The sequence below is a fragment of the Meriones unguiculatus genome, chromosome 1 (assembly GCF_030254825.1).
Source record: "Meriones unguiculatus strain TT.TT164.6M chromosome 1, Bangor_MerUng_6.1, whole genome shotgun sequence".
In the NCBI taxonomy this organism is placed as follows: domain Eukaryota; kingdom Metazoa; phylum Chordata; class Mammalia; order Rodentia; family Muridae; genus Meriones; species Meriones unguiculatus.
The window spans coordinates 10,370,912-10,395,674 of record NC_083349.1 but is presented as its reverse complement, the minus strand read 5'-3'; the positions used below and the strand labels follow the sequence as shown (position 1 = coordinate 10,395,674).

The window sequence follows — 24,763 nt, the reverse complement described above, 5'->3', positions numbered from 1 at the left end:
AAGGGGACAATTTTGATGTGTTTGTTTTCATCATTCAATATATTTCTTATTTTTTCTAACTTTTATATATCAGTTTCAAATTTTGTTTCATTTCTAAATACTGCAACTTTTTCTATTACCTTATTATGGATTTATAGTCCTAATGCATTTATTAGCAGAAAACATACTTTGTGGATTTCAATGCCTCTAAGTTTGTTATGGTTTTATGTCCTCCAGCACATAGTCTGTCTTGAATGATATGCACTTGACTGTGTTTTATGGCTAGTAGAACATCCTGTAAATGTTAAATGCATCCAGTTTATCGATGGCATTTAGTTCTGTGCTTTTTGCTGATTTCTACTGTTTCTTTCAATTACTGAACAATAAAGATCTCTAGGGACAAACAATTAACACTTGAATATATAGTAGCTCCATATCAACCACAACAGAAAGTGTGTGTGTATACACATATATGTGCACTTATATACATATTAAGATAAATTTGCTATATCTAATCCATCAAACATACATTTGACTTTCTTGATCTAATTACTGTACATTTCAGTTCTGGCATTATTGTTTGGTTTGTTGTTAAAATTCACAGTTTGGGACCAAAAATTTTTGACTTGTCATTTTCATTTGTTTTGGTTGTTTTAAATTGTTTCTGTTAATTCTTTCATTTGGGTTTCAAGACAGGGTTTCTTGTGTAGTCCTGGCTGTTCTGCAACTCACTCTGTAGACTCATCTGGCCTTTAACTTAGAGACCAGTCTGCCTCTGCCTCCCAAGTGCTGGGATTAAAGGCATTGTGCCACCATGGGCTCATTGGGGCCTGTTTTAATATCATTTTTCCCCTTGTTTTTGGTTGTTTATTGTTTCTTAGAATGTCTATTTTTCACTTGGTGCAGGAACTGAATGTGAAAAGCACTGGTGATAGGTTGAGGTTCTGAGTGGTTATGAAACCTAAAAGACATCAGCATAATTTTTATAAGTTGTATTGAAGAGTCAACAGTCAAGGCAGAAGGAACTGCTAAAAGTCATAGCACCATTAAAGGGTTCAGTTTGTTGCAGAAGGAATTGTGAGAAGTGAGAAGAAAATGAACGTGTCTAATGGTAGAAGTGGAAGTCGCTAAGAGGAAGGGTAACAGACCTTCATATCAAAGGCACAAATAATATGTGGCGGTACTCATCTGTAGTCCCCACACTCATGAGGCAAAGTCAGGAAGATCCTCAATTATGTATACGTCTGTTTAGGCTTCATAGCATGTTGGAGGTCAGCCCAGATTTACACAGTGAGAGAGACTGTCTTGAAAACAAAACAAAAGGGAAAACAAATTATCTGTGGAAAAATAATTGGTGTTGTGTGTCTCTTGAGCTTAGATTACAACTCAGTTACCTAGGCTTGAAAAGTGTTTTCAAAATACAATTATTTTTAAAAATAAGTCTTGTGTAGGTTACTCTTCTTCTTCTTCTTCTTCTTCTTCTTCTTCTTCTTCTTCTTCTCCTTCTTCTTCTTCTTTTCTTCTTTTCTTCTCCTCCTTCTTCCTCTTCCTCTTCTCCTCCTCCTCCTCCTCTTCTTCTTCATCTATTTTTTTTTTTTTTCCTGACACGGGTCTTACTAGGTAGCCTTGGCTGGCCTGGAACATCAGGCTGGCATCAAACTCACAGAGAACTTTTTGCCTCTGCCTCCCAGTTCAGAGATTAAAGATGTTCACTGCATGCCTGGTATTATGTTAACTTTTGGAAGAAGTAACCATTTAGTAAATAGTTATCCACCAGGATAATTTCAGACCATACCACATTTTGCAACCTTTATTGTTTTAATTTCTTTTAAATTTTACTTTTTCTTTTTTAAAAGTTTTATTTATTTATTATTTATATGATGTTCTACCTGCATGTATGCTTGTGCACCAGAAGAGGGTACCAGATCCCACTGTAGATAGTTATGAGCCACCGTATGATTGCTGGGAATTAAGCTCAGGACCTTTTAGAAGAACAGCCAGTGCTCTTAACCTTGGAGCCATCTCTCCAGCCCTTGAAATTATTTTTTCATAATGAGCAACATAATTGTATGTGGGTAAAGAACAGAAACCATTGCCATAGGCACCATACATCTGAGGAGGGTTTATGCCCAGCAGATAGTAAACCCTCAAGCCCTGTGGCCCTTCTGCTGTTTCCTGCAGAAACTGGGACCTGCCCAGTCTACCTCACAGGCTTTTCAGAAAGATCTAATAGAATGTGTGAAATAGTTGAAAACAAGTGAAGAAGTGCTATACAAATATAAGATGGCTTAATTATGTCGCTGGTAGAGAATTTAATTTATAATTCACTGAAGGAAAATAGCTTAAAACCAACTCACTGCATATGCATGTAATTTATTCATATAACTTAATTATATGTTAAGTCAAATGTGAGAAAAATTCATGTGAATTTGAGCTTAGCAGCATTAAAAATTAATATTACATTTTCAACCCAAGGGCTTATATATTATCTTTGAGAAAATAAATTTCCTTTTGAAAAGAAATCAGATATAGCAAAATCAAAAAACTGTCACGAATTTAAGTGTTTGGTTTCTGTTCAAAATACAATAAAAATTTTAAACGTGGATAATTGGGTATTCTATGACATTTGTTCTACAACAAAGTTAAAACAACTCTAGTACTCAAAGAATATGACAGTTTATAAACAAAAAATATTAAAAGCTTTAAACTATGAAATTGTTTCTCTTCTCTAGGTGAAACATGGTTTCTCTAATATAACTGGGATTGATTACTGTCCTTCTGCAATTAAGCTTTCTGCAAGTATTTTACAGAAAGAAGGGGTATCTAACATTAACTTAAAGGTAACTTTTTTACATTAATATTTTAAAATAAGCTATAATGTTTAAGTGTTTCTAAAGTATGTTAATCTGCTGACTTTTTGAAATTTGTAAATTAAGGATCAATCATAAGTAATACAAACTAAAGCATTTAAAAGTAACTATTAAATTTTGATCTAGTTAGTTTAGGCAAATTCCTTTTTTTGTTTTTGTGTGTGTGACAGAGTCCTACTGTGTAACTCAGGCAGTCTCGAGCTTGCCTTCTCTTGCCTCAGTCTAGCATGTAACACTGTTCTTTGTGGAAAGGCCTTCTTTGTGTGTGTGTGTGTGTGTGTGTGTGTGTGTGTATGTGTATGTGTGTTCATACGATACTGTCCATGTTTGCAAAAACATACAGTACCTGACTCTGCATTAATCAGGTCAAAAAGTTATAAATGCTAGGTGTCCCTGTGGTACTGTTTTCTGCCTCAGGTTCTACTAGAACTGGAGGCTACAGCCACTCAACTGTGAGGATGGCAGGATTTGGTTGTTGCTATTTCTCAAATGACTTAATGTAAAAAAACCTTATAAATGCATAGGATGTTATAATAAACATTGTTATTTAATTCTTTGTCTATTGGCTTTAATCGTCAGCTTGACATAGCCTAAAGTCATCAGAGATAAAAGCCTCAGTTAAAGAATTGTCTCGATCACAGTGGCCTGTGGCCATGTCTTTGGGGATTGTCTTGATTACCAGTAAATACAGGAAGGTTCAGCCCACTGTGAGGGGCACCATCCATAGTATTCTTAGTATTCCTAGGCTATATAGGAAGCTACTAGCTAAACATAAGCCTGCGAGAAAGTCAGAAAGTGAGCTAGCTTCAGGTTCCTGCCTTGAGTTCCTGCTGGACTGCGACCTGGAAATGTAAGAGAAAATAAGCCCTTTCCTATCCAAAGTTGCTTTTGGTCTGAGTGTTTTCTCGAAGCAACAGGAGGAAATTAGAACACTAAAACCCAAGAAGTCAACCTCGTTTCTTCTCTTTTCCTGTCAGTCATTTTTGCCTCATCACTTTTATGCTTACACACCTCAGATCCACGTACCTACCACACACTAATAGTTTTGATCTTAGACAAAAATTGGCTTAGACAAAAAACATCAGTGTTTTGGTCACAGACCTCCATTGGCTCCCCTACATTCACATAGAACTGGATGCTACAGCTAGATTTAAGAATGCTTCCTTGTGCTAGAGTCAGTATATTCCCTTGAATGGTTTAGAGAAGCCCTCTACCACTGAACTCCATCTTTAGCCCTCATTTCACCTTTCTTCCTTCCTTGCTTCTTTCTTCCCTTCCTTTCTTTTTCCTTCCTTCCTTGCTTTCTTTTCTCAAGACTATCCTGGAATTCAGAGAGATCCGCCTGCCTGTGCATCCCAAGTGCTGGGATTAAAGGTGTGTGCCACTTGCCCTCCTAAAATTCTTTCCTCTCAGTATCCCAGTGACTGGATACTGTTCATGAGCTGTGTTAAGTGTGTCTGAGGCTTTATCTTTACGGCTTCTACCTTTCTTTCCTTGGGTCTCAGAGGCCAAGTTTGTTTCCTTTATTCACACCTCTGTTGAAATAGTGCCTCCTTAGAGCATCCTTTCCAGCTGTTTTTTTCTTTTTCCTTCCAAATTTCTTTTTTTTAAAAATCAATTATATTTTAAAACAATTTGTTTAATTTTTTTATTTTATGTGCATTAGTGCAAAGGTGTCAGATCCCTTGGAATTGAAGTTATAGATAGTTACGAGCTGTCATGTGGGTGTTGGGAATTGAACTCTGGTTAAGAGTAGACAGTGCTCTTAACCACTGAGCCGTCTTTCCAGCCCCCAAAATTTCTTTATTTGTATTGTGTAGGTGATATCATCTGTGTGCCTGGTGCCCAAGGAGGCCAGAAGAGTTGTATTTCCTGGGACTAGAGTTACAGATGGTTGTGAGCTGCCATGTGGACTCTGAGACTCTAACCTGGGTCCTCTGGAAGAACAGCACCATTTCCTAGCTCAGGCTGCTCATTTACAAAAAAATGTATTTTCCTAGTCACTCACAATCTTAGTATTGTTTTTCTTTTTCTTTCTTTTTTTTTTTTCCCCACAAGATTAGGGGTGCTTCCCTTTGTAGCCTGGGCTGGCCTAAGACTTGTGAATCCCACTACCTTCACTTTCTGAAGACACTTTCTGAGGACTATAGGTATTCACCATCTTGGCTGGCTCATGATTTCTTTTGTTTTTTGCTATTGAGACAGGATCTTCTATGGTTAAGGTTAGCTTCCAGCATGCTATATAGCTGAACTTCTGGTCTTCCCATGCCTCTTTCCAAGTGCTGGGATTACAGGCATGTGCCACTGTGCTCAGCTTTTTTCTTTTTAAAATCACACTCATGTACCCACTGTGAGTTTTTTTGGGGCGGAGGTGCCACGGTGCACAGTAGAGAAGGATCTCCTCCCACCACGTGGGCTCCAGGGACCGAGCTCAGCTTGTTGGATTTGGTGGCAAGTTAATTATCTCCTGAGCTCAGGCCCTGGGTTTACTTTATTTTATTTAAGATTTATTTATTTTTATGCATATTAGTCTGTGAAGGCCAGAAGAGGGCTGCAGACTCCCTACATCATGGGTTACAGGTGATTGTAGGCTGCCATGTAGGTGCTGAGAACCAAACCTAGAGCCAACAATTTATTTCCAGACCCAGTTTTGTTTTTGTAATAGCACTGTATCTAAACTAATTTTAAAATGATATTTCATGGTATACTATAATTAAGCCATTGTAATTAAAATTTTTTTAAAAGATTTATTTCTTATGTATATTCTGTCTGAATGTAGACCTATATGCCAGTACAGGGCACCAGATCTCTTCATAGATGGTTGTGAGCCACCATGTGGTTGCTGGGAGTTGAACTTAGGACCTTTGGAAGATCAGCCAGTGCTCTTAACCTCTGAGCCATCTCTCCAGACCCACTCTTTAAAAATTTAAATTTCATTTATTTATTTTTGTATGTGGACTTGTGTGGGCACAGTTGTCCACACACATTCATCTATTGAGGTCAGATGACAACAACATCATGTGGCTCCCAGGGTTCAAACTAGGGCTTTCAGGCTTGGTGGCAAGCCTCTGCCTGCTGAGCCATCTTGCTGGCCCTGTCTGAAATAGTGTTAAGGTCTTATCATATTCATTTCTTTATTTTGTGTGTTGTGTAGATGCACAGCAGCATTCTTGTGCAGGTCAGAGGACACTTGGGGGAGTTAGCTCTCGCTGTCATATCAGTTCTACAAATCCACTCAGGCTACATAGTTTGTGTCAAAAGCCTTTACCTACTGAGTCTGAACCTTTAAAAAATTATGTGTTTCTCTGTGAGTATGTGTGTGAGTGTAGGTACCTGTGGAGACCAGAAGCATTGAATCCTCTTGGAGCTCGAGCTGTGGGCGGTTGTGAGCCACCTGATGTGGGTCTTTTACAAGAGTAGATGTGTCCCTAACTACTAAGCCATCTCTGCAGCCACTTGAAATACTTTCTTAAGTTTATGTTTTAGTTGGGCGTAGGGGTACAGGCCTTTAATCCCAGCACTCAGGGAGGCAGAGGAAGGTGGCTAGCCTGGCTTACAAAGCCAAAGAGAGCCAAGGCTACACAGAGAAAGCCTTTCTCAAACAAACAAACAAAGAATATTCTTTAGTTAGCTTTTTGTTACTCTGACTGAACAACATAGACTAGGTAATTTATAAAGCATAGAAGTTTATTAAGTCCACAGTTTTAGCAGACGGAGAGTCCAGGATTCTTACATGATGTGATAAGGAGCCATCTTCTTGCATCATAGCAGAGCAAGTAAGCCAGAAAAAGCTTGCTTTTATATCGAAGCCCCTTCCTCACTAGCCTAGTAATCTATTCATGAGGAGAGCCCTCATGACCCAATCACCTTCTGAGGGTCCCTTCCTAATACTGTAACATATGACTTTGTGTTTAGGTTTCCAATATGTGTATTCTGGAAGATGCTCTTAAACAGTAGCAGCTTATAAAACACAAGGTTATTGTATTCGAACTCAGGTTTCTTTACTCTTTTGCTTACTATTATATCCTGTATTTAATAAGTACAGGTGTCATGAAATACCTTTGGAATATAAGAATGTTTTGTACAGGTGTTTAGGATGAGGATGTTCCTCGAACTGAGTGAGCTCTTCATGTAGTCTTTGTTTTGGTTCAGATGTAATGAATTCTATACTTTGCATATGAGAGGAAGAAAGGTCCCATCTTCAAATACATGCTGTGTGTGGTGGGTTGGTATGCACCTGCATTTTTAGTAGTCAAAGCAGATCTAGCAGAGCCTAGGCTTCTGTGTGAGACCTTGTCACCAAAAAAGAATCTGAATACCAATATATAGTATCCGTTTTAGGGAAATTGTTTTAGATAGTTGCTTACCCTATTAAACTTGTATGAATGATAATCATCTAATCGCTCGTTTTAAAATGTATTTTAAAATTAAATTCATTGGTAAATTTTTGTATTATAAAATGAGACACATCTCTTTCAAATACTGCAGTTGTATTAGGTTATTAAAAACAGGATGCTGATGAATTATTTAAAGCTAAAGTGCAAGACATTTACCAAGTTAAGTAAGCATAGTTTAAATAGTCTCTTAATTTCTTAAGCTTCATGTCTTTTGTTATATCCATTAGTAGCTTTGTGAGCTGCTAAATCAAAACAAAGGAACTTTTGATAATTCCTTGTTTACTTTAGGCCACTCAAGTGGGAGTATAAGTCATCAGTCTTCTTTCCAATGACCTGGGTTCCAAATAAATTTTGTCATTTTGATAAGTATGTTAAGTATTTTCAAAAGAATCAACTTTGTGTAAACTGGGCTTTTGAGCCAGTATTCCTGGCTTTGATTTGTTTCCAAATTTGTAGAGATTTAAAATGTCCTGGAAACACTATCAACCTCTCTTCTAAGTTTGGCTTTAATGATCTCGGAAATAAAGAACATAAAAGTTAGCTATAAAGTTGAAAATATGTTTATTATATGTAAAGTGCCATCATAATGGGCCCTTTTATCTCTAACCTTTTACATGTTGTCACTTAAGTTATATAAAGATTGTGTTAATTGTTCTCATATGGACACTCATTTCTAATATAGGTAGAAGACTTTCTGAATCTTTCTACAAAGCTGTCTGGATTTCATGTTTGCATTGACAAAGGGACTTTCGATGCCATAAGTCTTAATCCTGACAATGCAGTTGAGAAGAGGAAGCAGTATGTGATGTCTCTCTCCAGGGTGTTGGAAGTAAAAGGCTTTTTTCTAATAACCTCATGTAATTGGACCAAGGCAGAGTTGCTAGATGTATTCAGTGAAGGTAACTGGCTGCACGGGGTTTGAATGTATGCTTCCTTAGGTTTTTATACTTCTGCTCAGCTCCCCTGTGGGTACAGTTTTTTACATTTCTGGTTGTGGGAATTGCCTGCTTTTCTTCTGTGTTAATGACCTTGGTAATAACTTTGAACTGTGTATACAAAGCACAGAAAAGTAAATTGGTTGGGATCCAGAGGCCTTTTTAACATTTTTCCCAGAAATCCTGGCAGTTAAGTACTAAAATTTATGAGCTTGTAAAGATCAAGCTCTTTATTTAAGCAATGCAATCTTTTATTTAAGCTGTATGATCTGCTATCCAGAGACTCAGAGCACATGTGTTGTGCTTTTGACTTCAGTGCACTAATCTATAATCATGCAAATGGAAGTACATGACCAGTGTTTTAATTTTATACATAGTTTATATGCTTTGCTTTAGGGGTCACTTAAGTGTTCAGGATTTGTTTTTTGTTTCCAGTATATTTGGAACAATTATTTTTGACATTGCACAGAAATGAAATGGGGAATTTATAGCAGTTCTACATACTTGTTTTTAAGGAAGTTCCCATCTGCCTTTTTTTTTTTTTTTTTTTTTGGGCAGGATTTTTTTTCTGTCTTATTAGCCAAAGGTAATTAGGACTGTTCTACTAACTGGGAGTCAAGTGAGATTGAGACTCTGTATCTGTACCCAGAGCACTTGGAGTTTTCTCAGCTCTTTTTTGGACACTTGAAGAAGCATTTACCTTCCGGTTTATTCATGTAGCAACAGGCATTCCTGGGAAAGTACTTGGATAAGTTTTTGGTATTTGTTTACCTTTTTCTTAGAGTCTTTTTCAGGGTTAGTACTAATTATTTTATAGAGGAATGGAAGGAATTTTTGGGATGGAGCATTAAGTAAATGATTCTAGACGAAATATTTGGTTATATTTTGACCCCTGTTATAAGCTGGTGAGAAATCAACTACCTCGAGAGAGTTTTCTGCACGCTGTTTCTGCACCCATGTTGCATCATACTGAATGCACCTATACTAGATTTTGTTTTCTTTTTAGTGTTGGAGACTAGGCAGAGAGACTATGTCCCGTGTCCTCTTATGCAACATTCAGTGGCTTTTGTAGGTTTTATAATGGAAAACCTGAAGTGTTTATTCCTGAAAATATGAGCTTTTGGCCTCATTACTATTACTTTCAGAAAACAAGAATTGTATGTGATTTACTATCTTTTATTTTGTCGTTAATTTTATTATCTTCCATGTTAACATTTGTTTCTCTTAGAACTATTGGGTTCTATCAGTAGTCCTTCCTTCTTTCCAAAGCTCGACAGTTTTAATAAATGCTCAAGAGTTCCGCTGTGCAGAGCAAGTTCCTTTCCTGGTTCTTAAATATAGGTGTTCTTTTTTACCCCTGGAACCAGCAAACAGAAACACATTTGTCTGTCTTTGGTAATGAGGAACAGACTTTAGCCTGGAATACTGTGCTCTAAAATGTGGATGTATGAAAACTGTTGAGTAAACTCTTTATATTCAGTTTTAGAACGCAGAAAGAGAACTAAGGAAAATGTATAATAGGTGGTTAAAGAATCAATTGAATGGCATTAGAGACTTTTTAGATCGAGTTGCTTTGAAAATGGTGCTTGGACTTAGATGCAAGACAGCAGCAGAGTACTCCACCCCATGTCGCTGTTCAGGGCTTCACTGTTAGCTGCCACAGTCCATTGGCTTAGAATGAAGCTTACCTCACCAGTCTTGGCTTTAATTAAACATTTTTTATATAACGCATTTTGATCATGTTTCTTCCCCTCCCCTAACATTTCCCAGATCCTCCCCACCTCTTTATCCACCCAACTTTCTGTTCTTTTTCTCTTTTAAAACAAACCAAACCACACCAAAACCCGGAAGCAAAAATGACCAAGAAACACATACAAATGAAAAAAGAAACTCCAAAACAAACAAACAAACAAAGAAACAAACAAAAAACCCAGAACCAACAAAAAAACCCCATAAAAATGGAAATTTAAATAAACAAGCAAAAATGCTCAAACAGAACATAATGAGACAAAAAGTTGCCAGGTGGTTATGGTGGCACATGCCTTTGTTCTCAGTGCTTGGGAGGTAGAGGCAGGCAGATTTTTGAGTAGCCTGGTCTACACAGTGAGTTCTAGGACAGCTAAGGTTACATAGAGAAACCCTGACTTGAAAAACCAAAACCAAAAAGGAAAAGAAAAGTCTACAAAAATACCATTGAATATGTTTTGTGTTGGCCAACTACTCCTGGGTATGGCACTTGTCCTGAAGTGTGGTAAAATACCCAGTGACAGTCCATTGGAAGAAACTGAATTTTCTTTCCCAGTGGGTATCAACTATACAAATAGCTTCTTGGGTGGGAATCTGTGTCTACTTCTGCTTCTCAGTGCTGAGACCTCATCTGGCTTGAACCTGTTCAGGACTCGTGTGCCAGTGCCTGCAAGTGTGTGTGTGTGTTTGTGTGTGTGAGAGAGAGAGATGCCACAGTCTCTCTGAGTTCATGTGCCTCATGTTACCAGTGTTTTAAGAATCTTTGTTTGTTTTCCATATTTGAAATGAATTGTGCAGTTTTCCTTGGTAGTCCTATTCATACAATGTAAATGTTTTATGCTATTTGTTTAGTGACCTTACAGCTTTGTTTTATTATTTTGTTTTTATGGGCTTCAATTCTAGATCCAAGCCTCATAAATACATAGGAGGAGAGTGTTCTACCACTGAAATACCCTTTTGTTTGTTTATTTGTTTGTTTGAGACAGGGTCTCTCTGTGTAGCCATGGCTGGATCTCACCATATTGACCAGGCTGGCCTTGAACTCATGGATCTGCCTGCCTCTATCTCCCAAGTGCTTCACAGTCATTTATACAAGCAAAACACTCATACTGAGACTCCAGTTTCAAAACACAGGAAATTAAAAAAAAAAAAAGCATGCACCACCACTGCCTGGCTTCCTTATTTTATTTTTAATGAAAAAAAAAATCAAGTTGGGTGGTGGTGGGGCATGACTTTAATCCCAGCATTTGGAGGCAGAGGCAGGCGGATCTGTGAGTTTGGGGCCAGCCTGATCTACAGAGCGAGTTCCAGGACAGGCAGGGCTACAGAAAGAAACCCTGTCTCAGAAAAAAAGAAAAAAGAAAAATAGAAGAGTGTGTGTTTGTGTGTGTGTATCATGCATACATGATATATGTGTGGGTGCAATTGCAGAGGCTTGTATGTGAACAGAGGACAACTTTAATAGTCTCTCCTTTCCTTCCACCTTTATGAAGGCTCTAGGCATTGAACTAAAGATAAAGCAAGAGCCTTTACCTTACTGGTTCTCAACCTTCCTAATGCTGCAACCCTTTAATACAGTTCCCATGTTATGATAACCCCCCCACATACACCATAAAAATTATTTTTGTTGCTACTTCATAATTATAATTTTGTTACTGTTATGAATCATAATGTAAGTATCTGAGATGCAGACGGTCTTAGGCAACGCCTGTGAAAGGGTCATGCAACCCTCCTAAAGGGGTTGCAACCCACAGGTTGAGAACCACTGCTTTACCTGCTCAGCACTGAGCCATCTTGCCAACTTTATTTTATTTTTAAAAACAAAGTAACAAAATGCTAATCTACAGTTTATTTTGTAGTCTAAGGAAACACTAGTTTTATTGTTGAGTATTTACAAAGTCATGCGGAGGCTTTGCTATCTAACATGTTTGTATAGAATTCAGGATCATGGAGAAGGTTCCTTGAGCAATGATAATGATATGTCTTACTTAGAGGAGGGAAAGCTGAGACTTGAACCTAGGACACTACCCAGTGTCTAAGGATGCTTTTCTTTTAAAAGTATACAGTGCTCTGAAAGTTATTTCTTCCAAGAGAATTTGGGTATTAATCTTTGTTTAATCTTCTTTTCTAAAACTTGTGGGAAATATCCATAGATTTTTATTATTTTTAACTCTTTTTTTTTTTTTCAGAGCTGAGGACCAAACTTAGGGCCCTGTGCTTGCTAGGCAAGTGCTCTATAGCTGAGCTAAGTTCTCAACCCTATTTTAACCATTTTTAAGTATATAGTTCATAGTGGTATTATATACCTTTAATTTTAGTGTTTGTTAGATAGAGGCTGGAGGGTCAGGAGTTTGAAGGTCATCTTTAGCTATATAGGAGGTATAGGGCCAGCATCTCAGGAAAACCAAATACAACTAAATCCATAAATAAATAGATAGTGAATTAATTGTGCAGTTCAGCCAATTCATCCATGCTGTTATATAACCATCAGAATTCTGTCTTACAGAATTCTCTCATTATTTCCAAAATCATTTTTAAAATTTATTTATTTTATATGTATTGGTGTTTTGCCTGCATATATGTCTGTTTAAGGCTGTCAGATCTTGAAGTTAGACAGTTGTGAGCTGCCATGTGGTTGCTGGGAATTGAACCTGAATCCTCTGGAAGAGCAGTCAGTGCTCTTAACCACTGAGCCGTCTCTCCAAATCCCACAAAATAATTTAACCTTTTGGTATTACATGCCTTTGTATGTAATTGCCTTGTATGTACATGCCTTTGATGTGGTTGAATTACTACATGTAAGGCCATATAAGAAGCAGTGATGGCATATGATATTAGTTTAGAATGTCATAGCTATGTCCTACCAAGGAGATGGCAAAATAGACTAAGGGAGATGGAGAGGACGGGAGGGAAAGCAGGATTAAAGGAAATGGAAAAGGACTTCACTGATGATTGTATTTGGTCCTTTTTGTTTCTTGTTTATTTAAAAAATGTTTGGGAGTAAGCTGGAAAGGAATTGCAAAATTAAATTTAGTTACCAGTTTGAAATCACAAAAGAAAATCTTAAATTATTCTTAGTTGATATCTAAGTGCTGATTTCTATGCTTGTTTCTACCCAACAACCCATTATTTTAGAAAGTTTTTGGAAGAACATTGTTGGTACAAATATCTCTAACACAGGTATTTAATTTTGTCTTATAGGATTTGAACTTTTTGAAGAGCTGCCAACACCCAAGTTCACCTTTGGAGGTAGATCTGGAAACACTGTAGCAGCTTTGGTTTTTCAAAAAAGAGAGATTTCTTTGGACAAAGTCAGTTAGCTTTGTAGAAGAAACTGCACAGCAAAGTAAACCTGATACACAAAAAGCAAGTACAAATAATGCTTAGTAAGTACCCAGGCTTAGGAAGTATAAATAGTGCTTAGTAAGCACCCAGGCTGCACAGATTGAGTACAGCTAATGGGTGGTGGGAATCGTCATTTAGATCTATGAACTAAGAATAATTTAAGATTTTCTTTTGTATTTGAAATATAAATATTTTTCTTGTGATTTATGACAGTTTTCTGTAACTGTTAGCAGTTGAAAACTTCCAAGTAGTAAATGAATTTACAGAAAGCGTCTCTTCTTGGTTTTTGTGCCTTGGTAAAGGTGAATTGAATATGGCTATTTATGAAGACTTGAGCAAACTGTTTCAAGGCTGGAGTAGTTAGGTTTTCTTCCTGCATTATAGTATATGTTGTAAGATAAACAGTGCAATTTTGGGTTGATAGCTGGGAGAGCTCTCTGATTGTCACGTGTAGTAAGCAAAACCAGAGGAATTGATGAAATACATCCTATCTATCTATCTATCTATCTATCTATCTATCTATCTATCTATCATTTATACAGTATTCTGCCTGTATGTGTGCCAGCAGGCCAGAAGAGGGCACCAGATATCATTGTAGTTGGTTGTGAGCCACCATGTGGTTGCTGGGAATTGAACTCAGAATCTTTGGGAGAACAGCCAGTGCTCTGAGCCATCTCTCCAGCCCCTATTTATCTATTTATTTAGAGACAGTGTTTCACTATGTAGGACCAGTTGGCTTAGAATTCACAGAGGTCCACCTGCCTCTGCGCCACCAGTGCTGAGATTAAAGGTGTGCACCACCACAGTGTTAACTATTTATAGTCTTTGCCCAGTGTAAGGAAAGGGAATAAGGGAATACCTTGAAATGCTTAGCCCCATGTTAAGTAACGATGTTTTATTAAATCATTGAGTCCTCCTGGTATTTTCTTGTTTGTGTACAGGAGAGCTGCAGCTGACAGTAAAGAGACTTTTGCATGGTTAAATAATATCCGATGGAGCCAAGATTCTTAGCTGGGTCTGTCTGACTCTAGAACCCTTCTTTTAACATAGTCTACCTCCCAGCTGCCGAATCTCTGTTTTTATAGCATCAGTTAGTTAGGGCTACATATAAAATTCAGGTGGGCACTTACTTTTAGAAGCTATACAGGCCTTTGTTATGTTGATCACTAACGACTAACTGCCTGGTGCTGCTCTGTGGACTTTGGGAATAGTGAGTCAGCCACCTGAGTCTCATGACATCTATTATTGCTCTTTACCATCTATTTGTCTTGAAAGACTTTCCTTTCCTAGGAACTGAATTTTAAGTAGAGCATGGCACACCTGTAATCTTAGGACTCAGGAGGCTGAAGTAGGAGGAGGAGGAAGAGGAGGAGGAGGAGGTTTGTGTGTGTGTGTGTGTGTGTGTGTGTTTGTGTGTGTGTGTGGTGCATGGAAAACTAGGGAGATTGCCATGTAAGCATGAAGACCTGCGCTCAGATCCTTAGTAGCTATTTAAAATGCTGTAGCAGCATGCACATATAATCCCAACATTCAGAGGCAGAGACGTGAGGGTTCCCTGAGGCTTGATGGCCAGGCAGCTTAGCTAGATCCATCATTCAGCTCCAGGTTCACTGGGGGATCCGATCTCAAAAACCAAAGTCATTGAGAAAGACACCCAGAGACCTCTGGCTTCTACATACACACCCAGGCCCGATGCACACACATGCCAGCGTATACACGCACAAAAAAGGGGAAAACTGATTTTTGTCATTCATCCTTCTGGGGAAGGGGCTTGTCAATTATGTGAACTTTCAGGCATGGAGAGACAAAGGCACTCTATCTGGGAGCTGATTCATCTGGAGAGTGTTTATATATTACTTTGAAAAGATCAACTGTATCTTCTATTTATATCTAATATTTAGTGGGACTGTATTTGGGAGAGTATTTTGGTATTGGAGTCTTAATATAAGGTTTTTTGGTTTTTTTGTTTGTTTTTTGTTTTGTTGTTTTTTTTTTTAATTATATAACTTTTGGGGAGTTGGAGAGATGGCTCAGCAGTCAAGAGCACTTGCTCCTCCTACAGAGGACCTGAGTGTGGTTCATACCATCTGTCACTCTAGTTTTTAGGGATCCAATACCCTCTCTTCTGGCCTCCTTGGGCACCAGACAGGTATGTAGTACACACACGTGCATGTAAGAGAAATACCTGTGTGCATAAGATAAGAATAAATACATCCTTAAAAGTTATCTGACTTTTGATGATTTCCAGCTTTTTGGGCCTATTGGGTATCAAAACAAACTTTTTCTTTCTTTCTTTCTTTCTTTTTAATGGTAAATACTCTTCTAGCAGTTAGTCTAGTCCAGCATTATACAGTTTTTCCATTTTGAGGGGTAGAAGAGGACCAGCTTGAAATTTATATCAGCCTAACCATAAGACTACCACTTGTCTTTTCAAGATCTGGAGACAATTACATGGACTTTGAACAAAAATAATGATTTTGGAATAGCTTTTATTTTAACATTCAAAAAGTGAGAAAGTACTTTAAATATATGCAATTTAAGCTTTTCAGAGAATTGTGCTTTGTAAGACACAGGATTTTTTGTGTGTTTATGAACACGCGCGCACACACACAAGTGCATAAACACACATGCAAGTGCGTATACACGTGGAGGCCAAAGTACCATTTTGTTTGTTTGTTTGAGACAGGATCTCTCTAACTTTGTCTAGGCTGCCTTGGAACAGGCTTTGAACTCAGAGATCTGTCTGCCTCTGCCTTCTTGATCAGAGGCTGGGACCAAAGGGGTGTGACACCACGCCCAGCCCAAGTAAGGTAAGTACTCTTAGAGGTTTGTTGGGTAAGCTTCAAGTGTTATTAAGCACCAGGCCAACAAATCACTTTCTGTGGAGCAAGCCGACTCTAACTCACAGATAGCTTGGTATGTGGCTATTAAAGTTGATGGAGCCCCTGTGTGGGGTGTATTGGTTCAGTTCACAACTTTTGCTTTTTCCATTGTGGAGCTCTTGATAAGGTTAAAAACAAAAACAAAAACTTGTCATTTTTTTCTTAGCACTTTAATCTTGCTAGAAGGGATTTTAATCCCTTTAAGGATTGAAATCAGAATAAATAGAAGGTCTGAAATTAGTATTTTCAGACAGGAAAGAAATTAGTATTTTCTAATGAGAAATTAGTATTTTCATCTAGGGAAGTGGTACAGGCCTTTAATCCCAGCACTTGGGAGGCAGAGGTGGGCTGATCTCTGTGAGTTCAAGGCCAGCCTGGTCTTCAAAGCAAGTCTGGGACAGCCAGGGCTACACACAGAGAAACCCTGTCTTGAAAAACCAAAAAGAAGAGGAGGAAGAGGAGAAGAAATTAGTATTTCCAGATAATACCAAATTATTAAAAGCCTAGTTATGAAATATCCCAAAGATAATGAAATAAGCTATAAAATACTTTATTTTAAGTCTTAGTATTGTTAACTCTTATAAGTCTGTGGGCACATGAATGAAATGTTTCAAAACAGGAGCAGCACATGACTGTTCTGTGGAGAAGAAACTGGAATCATAATTTCATTTAATCAAAAGATATTCTGAGGAAACTTGTTTGAAATGCAAACAAGAACTGAGGCTTTTTCTGGTGAAGCTGCTTCAGCACAACAAGGGGTGGCTGTAGGAAGCACAGGTTCACAGGAAGTCTGAGGGTCCATAGGGAATCGCGGGTGAATGGTGAGGTCAGGCTCCACCACTTAACAAACAAAGTTTTTACAACATTTGTTTTAACCCAACTGTACAAGTTAGAGTTTCTTTCAGGGATTGGCACTTAGGGCTGTGATTCAAACCTGACACTAGTTTTGGCAGCCACTAAGCCATTTTAAAATAAATACAAATTAAACTTTTTTTTTCCCCATTGTAGTAGCAACAAGCTTGTTCTTCTTTTTATTCATCTCCAGTATGCATGCAACCTTCTGTTTGAGAAAAGAAGGGAGCCAAACATATATAATAGACTTTAATATCTCATAAATTGTTAAAATTTCTGTAACACCACAGTGTAACATTTCATGATGATGGGGTTCATTCTCATCCAGAGAACTTTTGTTTGTTTGCTTGTTTATTTATTTCTTTATACAGCACTCTGCTCCAGAGAACTTTTGAGATACGATTGTTTGATTTTGTTTTTCTTCCCTTCCCTTCTCCTCCCTCCCTTCCTCTCTCTCTTTCTTCTTCTCTCTTTCCTCCCCCACTTCCCCCTTTTTTTCCTTTGTTCCTTCATTCCTTCTTTCTTTAGATAAGGTCTCCTGTAATCTAGGCAGGCTTTGACCTTGTATTGCAGCTGAGGATAGCCCTGAACTCTGATCCTTGATCTTTTTGCCTCTATCTCCTGTGTTGGGATTGTAGGAGTTCACCATCCTAACCCTGCTCAAACCTAATCAATTTCATCTTGTAGATTGTATCTATATATGCATATATGTATGAATGTGCCTGAATTTATCTCTGTCTGGTAACCTACATTGAAAATAAGAACAAATATGAACAGTTAGTTTGTCTCTAGGGGAGAAATCTGAGTTTTGAGTTCCTATTTTTGTCTCTGTGAGCTAGGACCTATCTGCTGCAGAAACAGTGCTCAGCTTTCAGGGCAAGAGACCAAGTGTCTTGAATTGCACAGAGTAACCACTCCAGCTAATTGTAGGTGGTATGGATGGCCTCTGAAAGGATTCTTGTCCAGTATATTTTTCTGGAAGAAATCTGCCACAACTTAGAGCTTGATTGTGGGAAGCAAGGAACACAGTAAATTTAAAGATGTACTGGGGAGAAAATTAGAAAATCCTTATCATTTCTTTTGGGTAGACAGGAAACAGAGATATTCTTAGATGAAAGGAGAATACAGGAACATGTCTTATTAACAGTTAATGGAGGAAAATTAATGCTAATTTATTCTTCATACACACCATGCAATTTGTTAGAAAGTAAAGGAATAGTTTGGAATTCTTTGGTCAATTGATGGATTCCTATGTTAGGGCCATAGAAATGAAACTCAACATTGAGTAGATAAATACCCAAGCCCACAGGCTACAGAAATGCTGAATAAAACCAGCTCTACAATGGAACTCTGAAAAGCACTGGGTATCAAGCCCAGTGAATGATTGAAAATGACCTTAGCAAAATCCCTGGAGTGTTGTTGAAAGATCATTCATTTCCAGCTTAGATGTCAAGATGGGCTCTAGTAATCAGGAAAGAAAGAGAGTTTGAGTGGGTACTTACCAAGTTTTTAAAAATCTTTATAACACAGTGAGTTAGACTCATATTAAAAGGGCTTCTCTAGTAGAAATTTAAGCTGAAGCTCTGTGGACTTGTAGCTTAGGTCCAGGGAAGCCAAATTAAAAGAATAGGAATAATTCCTAAGACATGAAAAGCATCAGTATTCTGTGTTTGTGGAGTAGGACTTAAAAAAAAGGATGTAGAATGTCCTGATAGAAAGTACTTTTGTCACGCTGATACTGTTGTGAGAAAGATTGAAAACTAGGCAATCCATTGTATCTTAAAGTGTTTGTAAATTACTGCCTAGCTTTCTAGAGCAAGCCATAAACCCCCCAGATCTACAGCTTTCATTATTTAGAGGAAACTGTTTTCCTATAGAAATGGAATATTTTTAAAAGAAACTTTTAAATTTATTATTTGTGTGACATGCCATTTGGTCGAGTGCCTGTGTAGGTCAAAAGAAAGTGTTGGATATCTTGGAACTGGAGTTACAGGCAGTTGTGAGCTGCCTGATGAGGGTGCATGGAACCAAATCTCTGGAAGAGGAGCAAGTGCTCTTAGCTGGTGAGCCACTTTTCCAGCCCCTGCTTTATAGTTTTACATGTTGTTGTTATTACTGTATCAGCAAATGATAAACATTTCTGTGACTAATCTTTATTGTGTATTGTGTTTCAAAGATCTTTAAAGAGCGATTCTAGCCAGGTGCCTTTAATCCCAGCACTCTGGGAGGCAGAGGCAGGCAGCTCACTGTGAGTTCAAGGCCAGCCTGGTCTACAAAGTGAGTCTGGAACAGCCAAGGCTACAGAGAAAAACCCTGTCTAGGACCCCCCCCAAAAAAAAAGAGTGAGTTTAATCTCTCCATTCCCCCAAACCATAAGCATTGACACATGATTCAGCAATTACATATCCTAGATATTACCGGAGTAGTTTAGAAAGAAGTATGAAATGCTTCAGTTGACTAGGGGTGTTCACTAATGCACTGTAGATGAAGCGGTTTGTTGTCAGGGACACTGGCAGAGTAGAAACTGACCTGGGCTGTTTCTTGCTATTGCCTTTTTTGCTGCTTTAGGAAGGACAGACTTGTGAGGAAGAGGCTAAATGCAGATGAGTGTGGGTGCTTCAAGTTTGGGTTTGCTTCCTAACCCCTTGCTAATATGAAAATGTCAGCCTTTGTTCCCGTCTAATTTTAGTACATCCTGGCTAAAAAAAAATATTAGGATGATTTCCAACCATGGAACTTGGAAAGGCGGGGCACAGGGAGGAAGAGTGGAGGAAAGAGTAGTTTATATTCCATATCCGCCTGCCTTTCTGTGACAGCATCTAGCCCTTAATCTGTTGATTTGCTGAGGATATAAATTTAGATGCTCTGAAGCAATGGTAATTAGGTTTTCCTTCCGTGTCTTCTGTAGAAGCCTCATTGGAGTTGGAATGGGGAAAATTATAGAATGATATTTAATAGAGTATCCTGTTGTTTGAGTTAGAGAGTCATGAACAAGCTTTGTAAGGGAAGCCTAGAGTTGTGAGGGATAACATACACTTGTTTGATTATAATTGATACATCTGAGGTATTTCAGTGAACCTGCTGTTATGCTGTTGTGTAAACGAGAGTAATATTTGTTATTTTTGAGAAGTAAGTATTTTTAGAAGTAAGCCGCAGTTTTGAGGTGTTTATCACCTCACATTCCACAGCAGGCTTAGAAGGAAATTTCTGATTCTGTGTAGAGAGCTTCTTGGGTCAAATACTTGGTAATATACTTTGCTTAAGAGGTAGAATGAAGTCCCACATAGACTTATAGTTGTGCCAATTATTATGATTATTGTTTAATTAAAAAGTAATTAACTAGATTAAACTAAAAGTATCTTACCTCATTATGAAGCTGTTCATTTAGTGAGACGCAGATGGGATGCTCCTATAGTAAAGCTGCTACATAAACAAAAGAGATCATCTTGTTAATTCTTTTTGAGTAATGGTTTGCAACAAATGAAATAGCTTAGTTTTGAATTTGAAATTTAGTTAACTTGTCTTGGTTCCTCGTGTTGAATAGTCGCAGACGGTTTGTGTTTAAAATCTGTTTAAGTGCACTAGGAGTACAGCTTATTGGTAGAGTTCTTGTCGGGCATGTTTAAGGTCCTGGATTTTACCTCCAGCACCACAAAGTCAGTAAGTGAATTTGTACATGGTAGAGTAAGTTTCAAAGGGATCAGACCTACAGAAACCACTTTCCTTTCCTCTCCGTAAATCATGGCTATTCAATAGGTAAACTTTAATCAAAAGAATACACGTGAATACATATGTTTATTTGGTGCATGCATGTACATATATGTCCAAGTGAATGTACTGTGGCAAGTGTGTGGAGCTTAGGATAACTTCCAGGATAACTTTCTACTATGTGGGTCCCAGAGATCAAACTCAGGTCACTGGGGTTGGTGTTAGGAACCTTTCCCCATTGAACCAAAGTTCCTTTACCCATGCAGCTCAGATACCATACTGCTATAAACTGGGTGGCATAAACTGCAGGCTTTTTTTTTTTCAGAGATCTGAAAGCTAGAATTCCAAGAACAAAGTGCTGGTAGAGTATCGTCATCACTATTTTTTAAACATTTATTTATTTATTTATTTTTATGTGTGTGGCACACATGTAGAGGTCAGAAATAACTTGTGAACTTAGTTCTTCCTTCTACCATGTGGGTCTTCAGGATTGGATTCAGATTGGCAGGCTTGGTGGCAGGCACCTATACCCACTGTCTATCACCATGCTTGTCCCTAGTTATGTTTTATTTTAAAGCCTCATTCCTTGGCTTTTAGGTGGCTGCCAGTTGTGTGTTCACATCACCTCTTTGTGAGTGTTGGGGAAGAAAAGGTAAAGGAGAACAAACACACAAACTCTCAGGGGCCTCCATGTGAGGGCCCTGATTCCACAACCTCTCCTGACACTGATAATCCCATAAAGGCCTCATCTGCAAATACTGCTGCATTGGGGCTTAGGGCTTCACTGTATGGTTTTGGGGCAGGAACCAGCAAAAATTTCTGAAAATTGAGACTTACTGAACAATGCCTAAAAAATAGGTTTCTAGTATATATGAGGCATTACACACTCCATTTGCTAAGTGTCAGCTGTTGGGTAACTTGATGGCTCTTAAACTAAGGTATTTGTATATTAAAAAGATGTATATGTACCTATAATAAAATATTTGAAGCAAATGAGTATTTTTAAATCTGAAAAACCTTGTGCCTGGTGACTGATTTTTTTTTTTCTGATACATGTCTGATTGTATTCATTTGACCATAAAGATGACCAATAAATTCAGAAATTTACGCCTTTTATTTAGTCTGCTTCCATCTTACATGTAGAAAGATAAGATTAAGGTCAAATGAACAATCATGATACTATAAAGAATCTTCCTCTATTTCTTCTGTGCCCCAGATACATGCAACAGAGTACTCCCAGCTGAACCACTTTGTCACTCTCAAGCCTTAGGCTTTGAGATGCTTCTCATGTGCCTCACAGAGACTACTTGAGTCTAATTTGTGGGTCTGTCCTTTTGTACCCCCTGCCTTGACAGCCAATCAGTTTGATCTGTAAGTATTTATCCTGCTGATGAAAAAGGGTTTGTTTTTTGTTCTGTTTTGCCTTTTTGTTTTGGTGGTGCTGTGATATAAGCCCTAGGGCTTTGAACATGTGAGGCAAGCATTCTACCACTGAGCCCATCTCAGCTCAGAAATTGAACTTTGTTAAAGGCACTAGCAGATTACCTAACATAATACTTGTTAAGGCTGCTTTACTTTCTGTCGATTTCTTTGAAGCAGCTTGATAGGTGGAGAGAGAATCAGGTGTGGACTCTATTCAACAGGGCTGTGAATATTGCAGAGATACACAGAAAGCAGCTTAGTGTCAGATAAATATTCTTTCCTCCTAGAACTGAAAGGTAAACTGTTCAGGATTCCACCCTGCAGTGCTACCAAGTTAATGTATTTAGTGCCATAGAAAGATACTTGTATTGTTGAGTGAGAGAGAGCGCATCTGTAACGGGTGCACTTTTCAAAACAGCACCTTTTCACTTAGTAAAGGAATGAAGAATAGATGCCATGATGCTGGATTTTCATATGTTTTCCTGTGTTTCAGAGTGTATGAAAGAATACCTTTCAGATTGAGAACATGATCTTTTTGCATAGTAATAAATGGTAAGAATGTAGATGTGGAGGTGAAAATGTTAATGTGGATGTATTTGAATTGAAAACATGGGCAAGGTTACCATTCATTAGCTCTGAGCCACGGCATGATTCCAGGGTCTATCAAACAGGGATGCAAGATCACGGAGCAGTGACCCAGTTGCGCTGAGGCTGATGAAAATAGGGTTGGATTTTGATTTTACTGGCTACTTAAGAAGCAGTGGACTGACATGTTATAGCTAGTTTCTACTCTGTATCATCCAGGTTTGATTTCTTTGACTTGAGTCACATTTCTTTCCCTGCTGTAACGTGAGTTAATTGCCATTTATATTGTTTGATGTTGAGTAATAGTTTATCCAGTTGATTCTGAGTTTATGGTAGAACTGACAGTAAAGTGTGTGAGGGCACAGTGAACCACTTGTTATGCTAATCTAGAAAGCATGTCTTCAGCCTTCTTACTGATGGTTAAGTGAATTTCTCGGAGTGCCAAGCATGAATATAGAACAGTCAGACCCCAGCCCTGATGCTTTTCCTAGTTGATCCCAAGAAATTTCAGATCGTTTTGGTTAACACCCCTGCGTGAGCTCAACTCTTGCTATGTAGTTCTGACTGCTTAGAATTCACTATATATGTTGGACTGGCCTCAAACTCACAGAGAGCCTCCTGCTTCTGCCTGTCTAAAGCTGGAATTACAGGCTTGTGTAGTAAATTGTAAAAAAGGTTTTGAACCTTTATTGTATTTGTTTTTTTTTTTTCCTAAGCTTCACTGTAGTTCTTGCTGCCTCACCTTTCCATATGCTAGGATTACAGGCAATTGCTACTATTCACAGAAAGAATTTGTACCATTTTAAAGAAATTTTGATAAAGTCTGAGATCTTTCTAGAACAGACTGTAATCAAGGTGGTTTAACAGAGCAAAGAATGACTAACCTGGCTTTTACCAAGTTTTGAGAATTTTTATTCTTTTATCCCTGACCTAGAAATTAATTCTTTAAAATAGGCAGTGAACTTCCCATTGCTATCAAGAGTCCCCACTCCTGATCTTGCAGGTTGAACTAGGAGTTCATGTGTGCTTGTCAAACACTCTACCACTGAAGCTAATCCCCTCCCCACAACAGCCATGTCTATCCCTTTATGCTTGTGGTTAAACTACAGCTGCAGGAGACCTCATGCAAAACTGGCAGGGAAGAAAAAGACCCAGGCATGGGTTAAAACAAAAGACCTTAGCTCTTAGATACAACAGATTGACAGACTCTGAAGAGAGTGAAGAGATTCACAAGGCTAAAGTAAAATAGGTTTGCCTTGAGGCAGTGACTTATATGGTGGATGCTCAACAGAAATAAAAATAGTTTGGGTTTGATTTGCAAATACTAAATGAATTTTAAAGAAAAACTTGATGTGTTTTTTTTTTTTAAACTTGAAAACAGAACATGAATATAGTTTGGGAATACAGTTGAAATGTTTTCTAAATTAAACAAAGCAATATGAAAATAACTGTGCCCTTGTTTTCAGCTATGTTTTTGATGGAGTATCAGGCAAACTTGTAGATGGCTAGTTGTGTTGTAATGACATTCAAGTCTACATCCATTGCTATCACAAATACATCAGAGGGTATGCTTTTGTTAATTTTTTTTTACAATTATTTATGTCTGTATTATGAATATTTTGCCTGTGTGTATGTGTGTGCACTACATGTGTGCTTGGTACCTGTAGAGGCCAGAAGAGGGCATCAGATCCCCTGGAACTGGAGTTAATGGATGGTGTGAGCTACCATTAAATTCTGGGAGTCCCAGGTCCTCTGCAATAACAATACGTGCACTAACCTGCTGAGTAATCTCTCCAGCCCCCGAGGTTTTGTTTTTAAAGCTTAGTATTAGAATAGTAAGATTCGCTTAGTACGTTTCCGTATGCAATTAATTGAATGCCTTTATTATATTTTTTTCCCTTTTATTTACTGCGACTAAGCTTCAATGCCTATTTTTCATTCCTATGTTTTCTTACGGCACGTAGTAATAATAGTCACTAGGAACTTAAAAAAAAAAGTTACTACCAAATTCAATTTTCAAGTTTTAACTCCTACTCTGTTCT

General features: G+C 38.0%; 1 protein-coding gene across 4 annotated transcripts in view; it reads left to right on the top strand.

Moving 5' to 3' along the window:
- Positions 1-24,763, top strand: part of Eef1akmt2 (EEF1A lysine methyltransferase 2) — a 35,769-nt gene that overhangs the window by 10,978 nt on the left and 28 nt on the right. The window contains exons 4-8 of one of the 4 annotated variants that reach the window (XM_060381277.1): positions 2,712-2,819; positions 7,929-8,145; positions 13,129-13,176; positions 15,980-16,082; positions 17,535-24,763. In XM_060381277.1, the coding sequence (XP_060237260.1) occupies positions 2,712-2,819; positions 7,929-8,145; positions 13,129-13,176; positions 15,980-16,082; positions 17,535-17,538 (480 nt within the window). In that variant the 3' untranslated portion in view covers positions 17,539-24,763. Of the gene's footprint in view, positions 1-2,711; positions 2,820-7,928; positions 8,146-13,128; positions 13,542-15,979; positions 16,083-17,534 lie in introns of those variants that run through there. The other 3 variants (XM_060381276.1, XM_021636525.2, XM_060381280.1) reach the window with 3 other exon arrangements.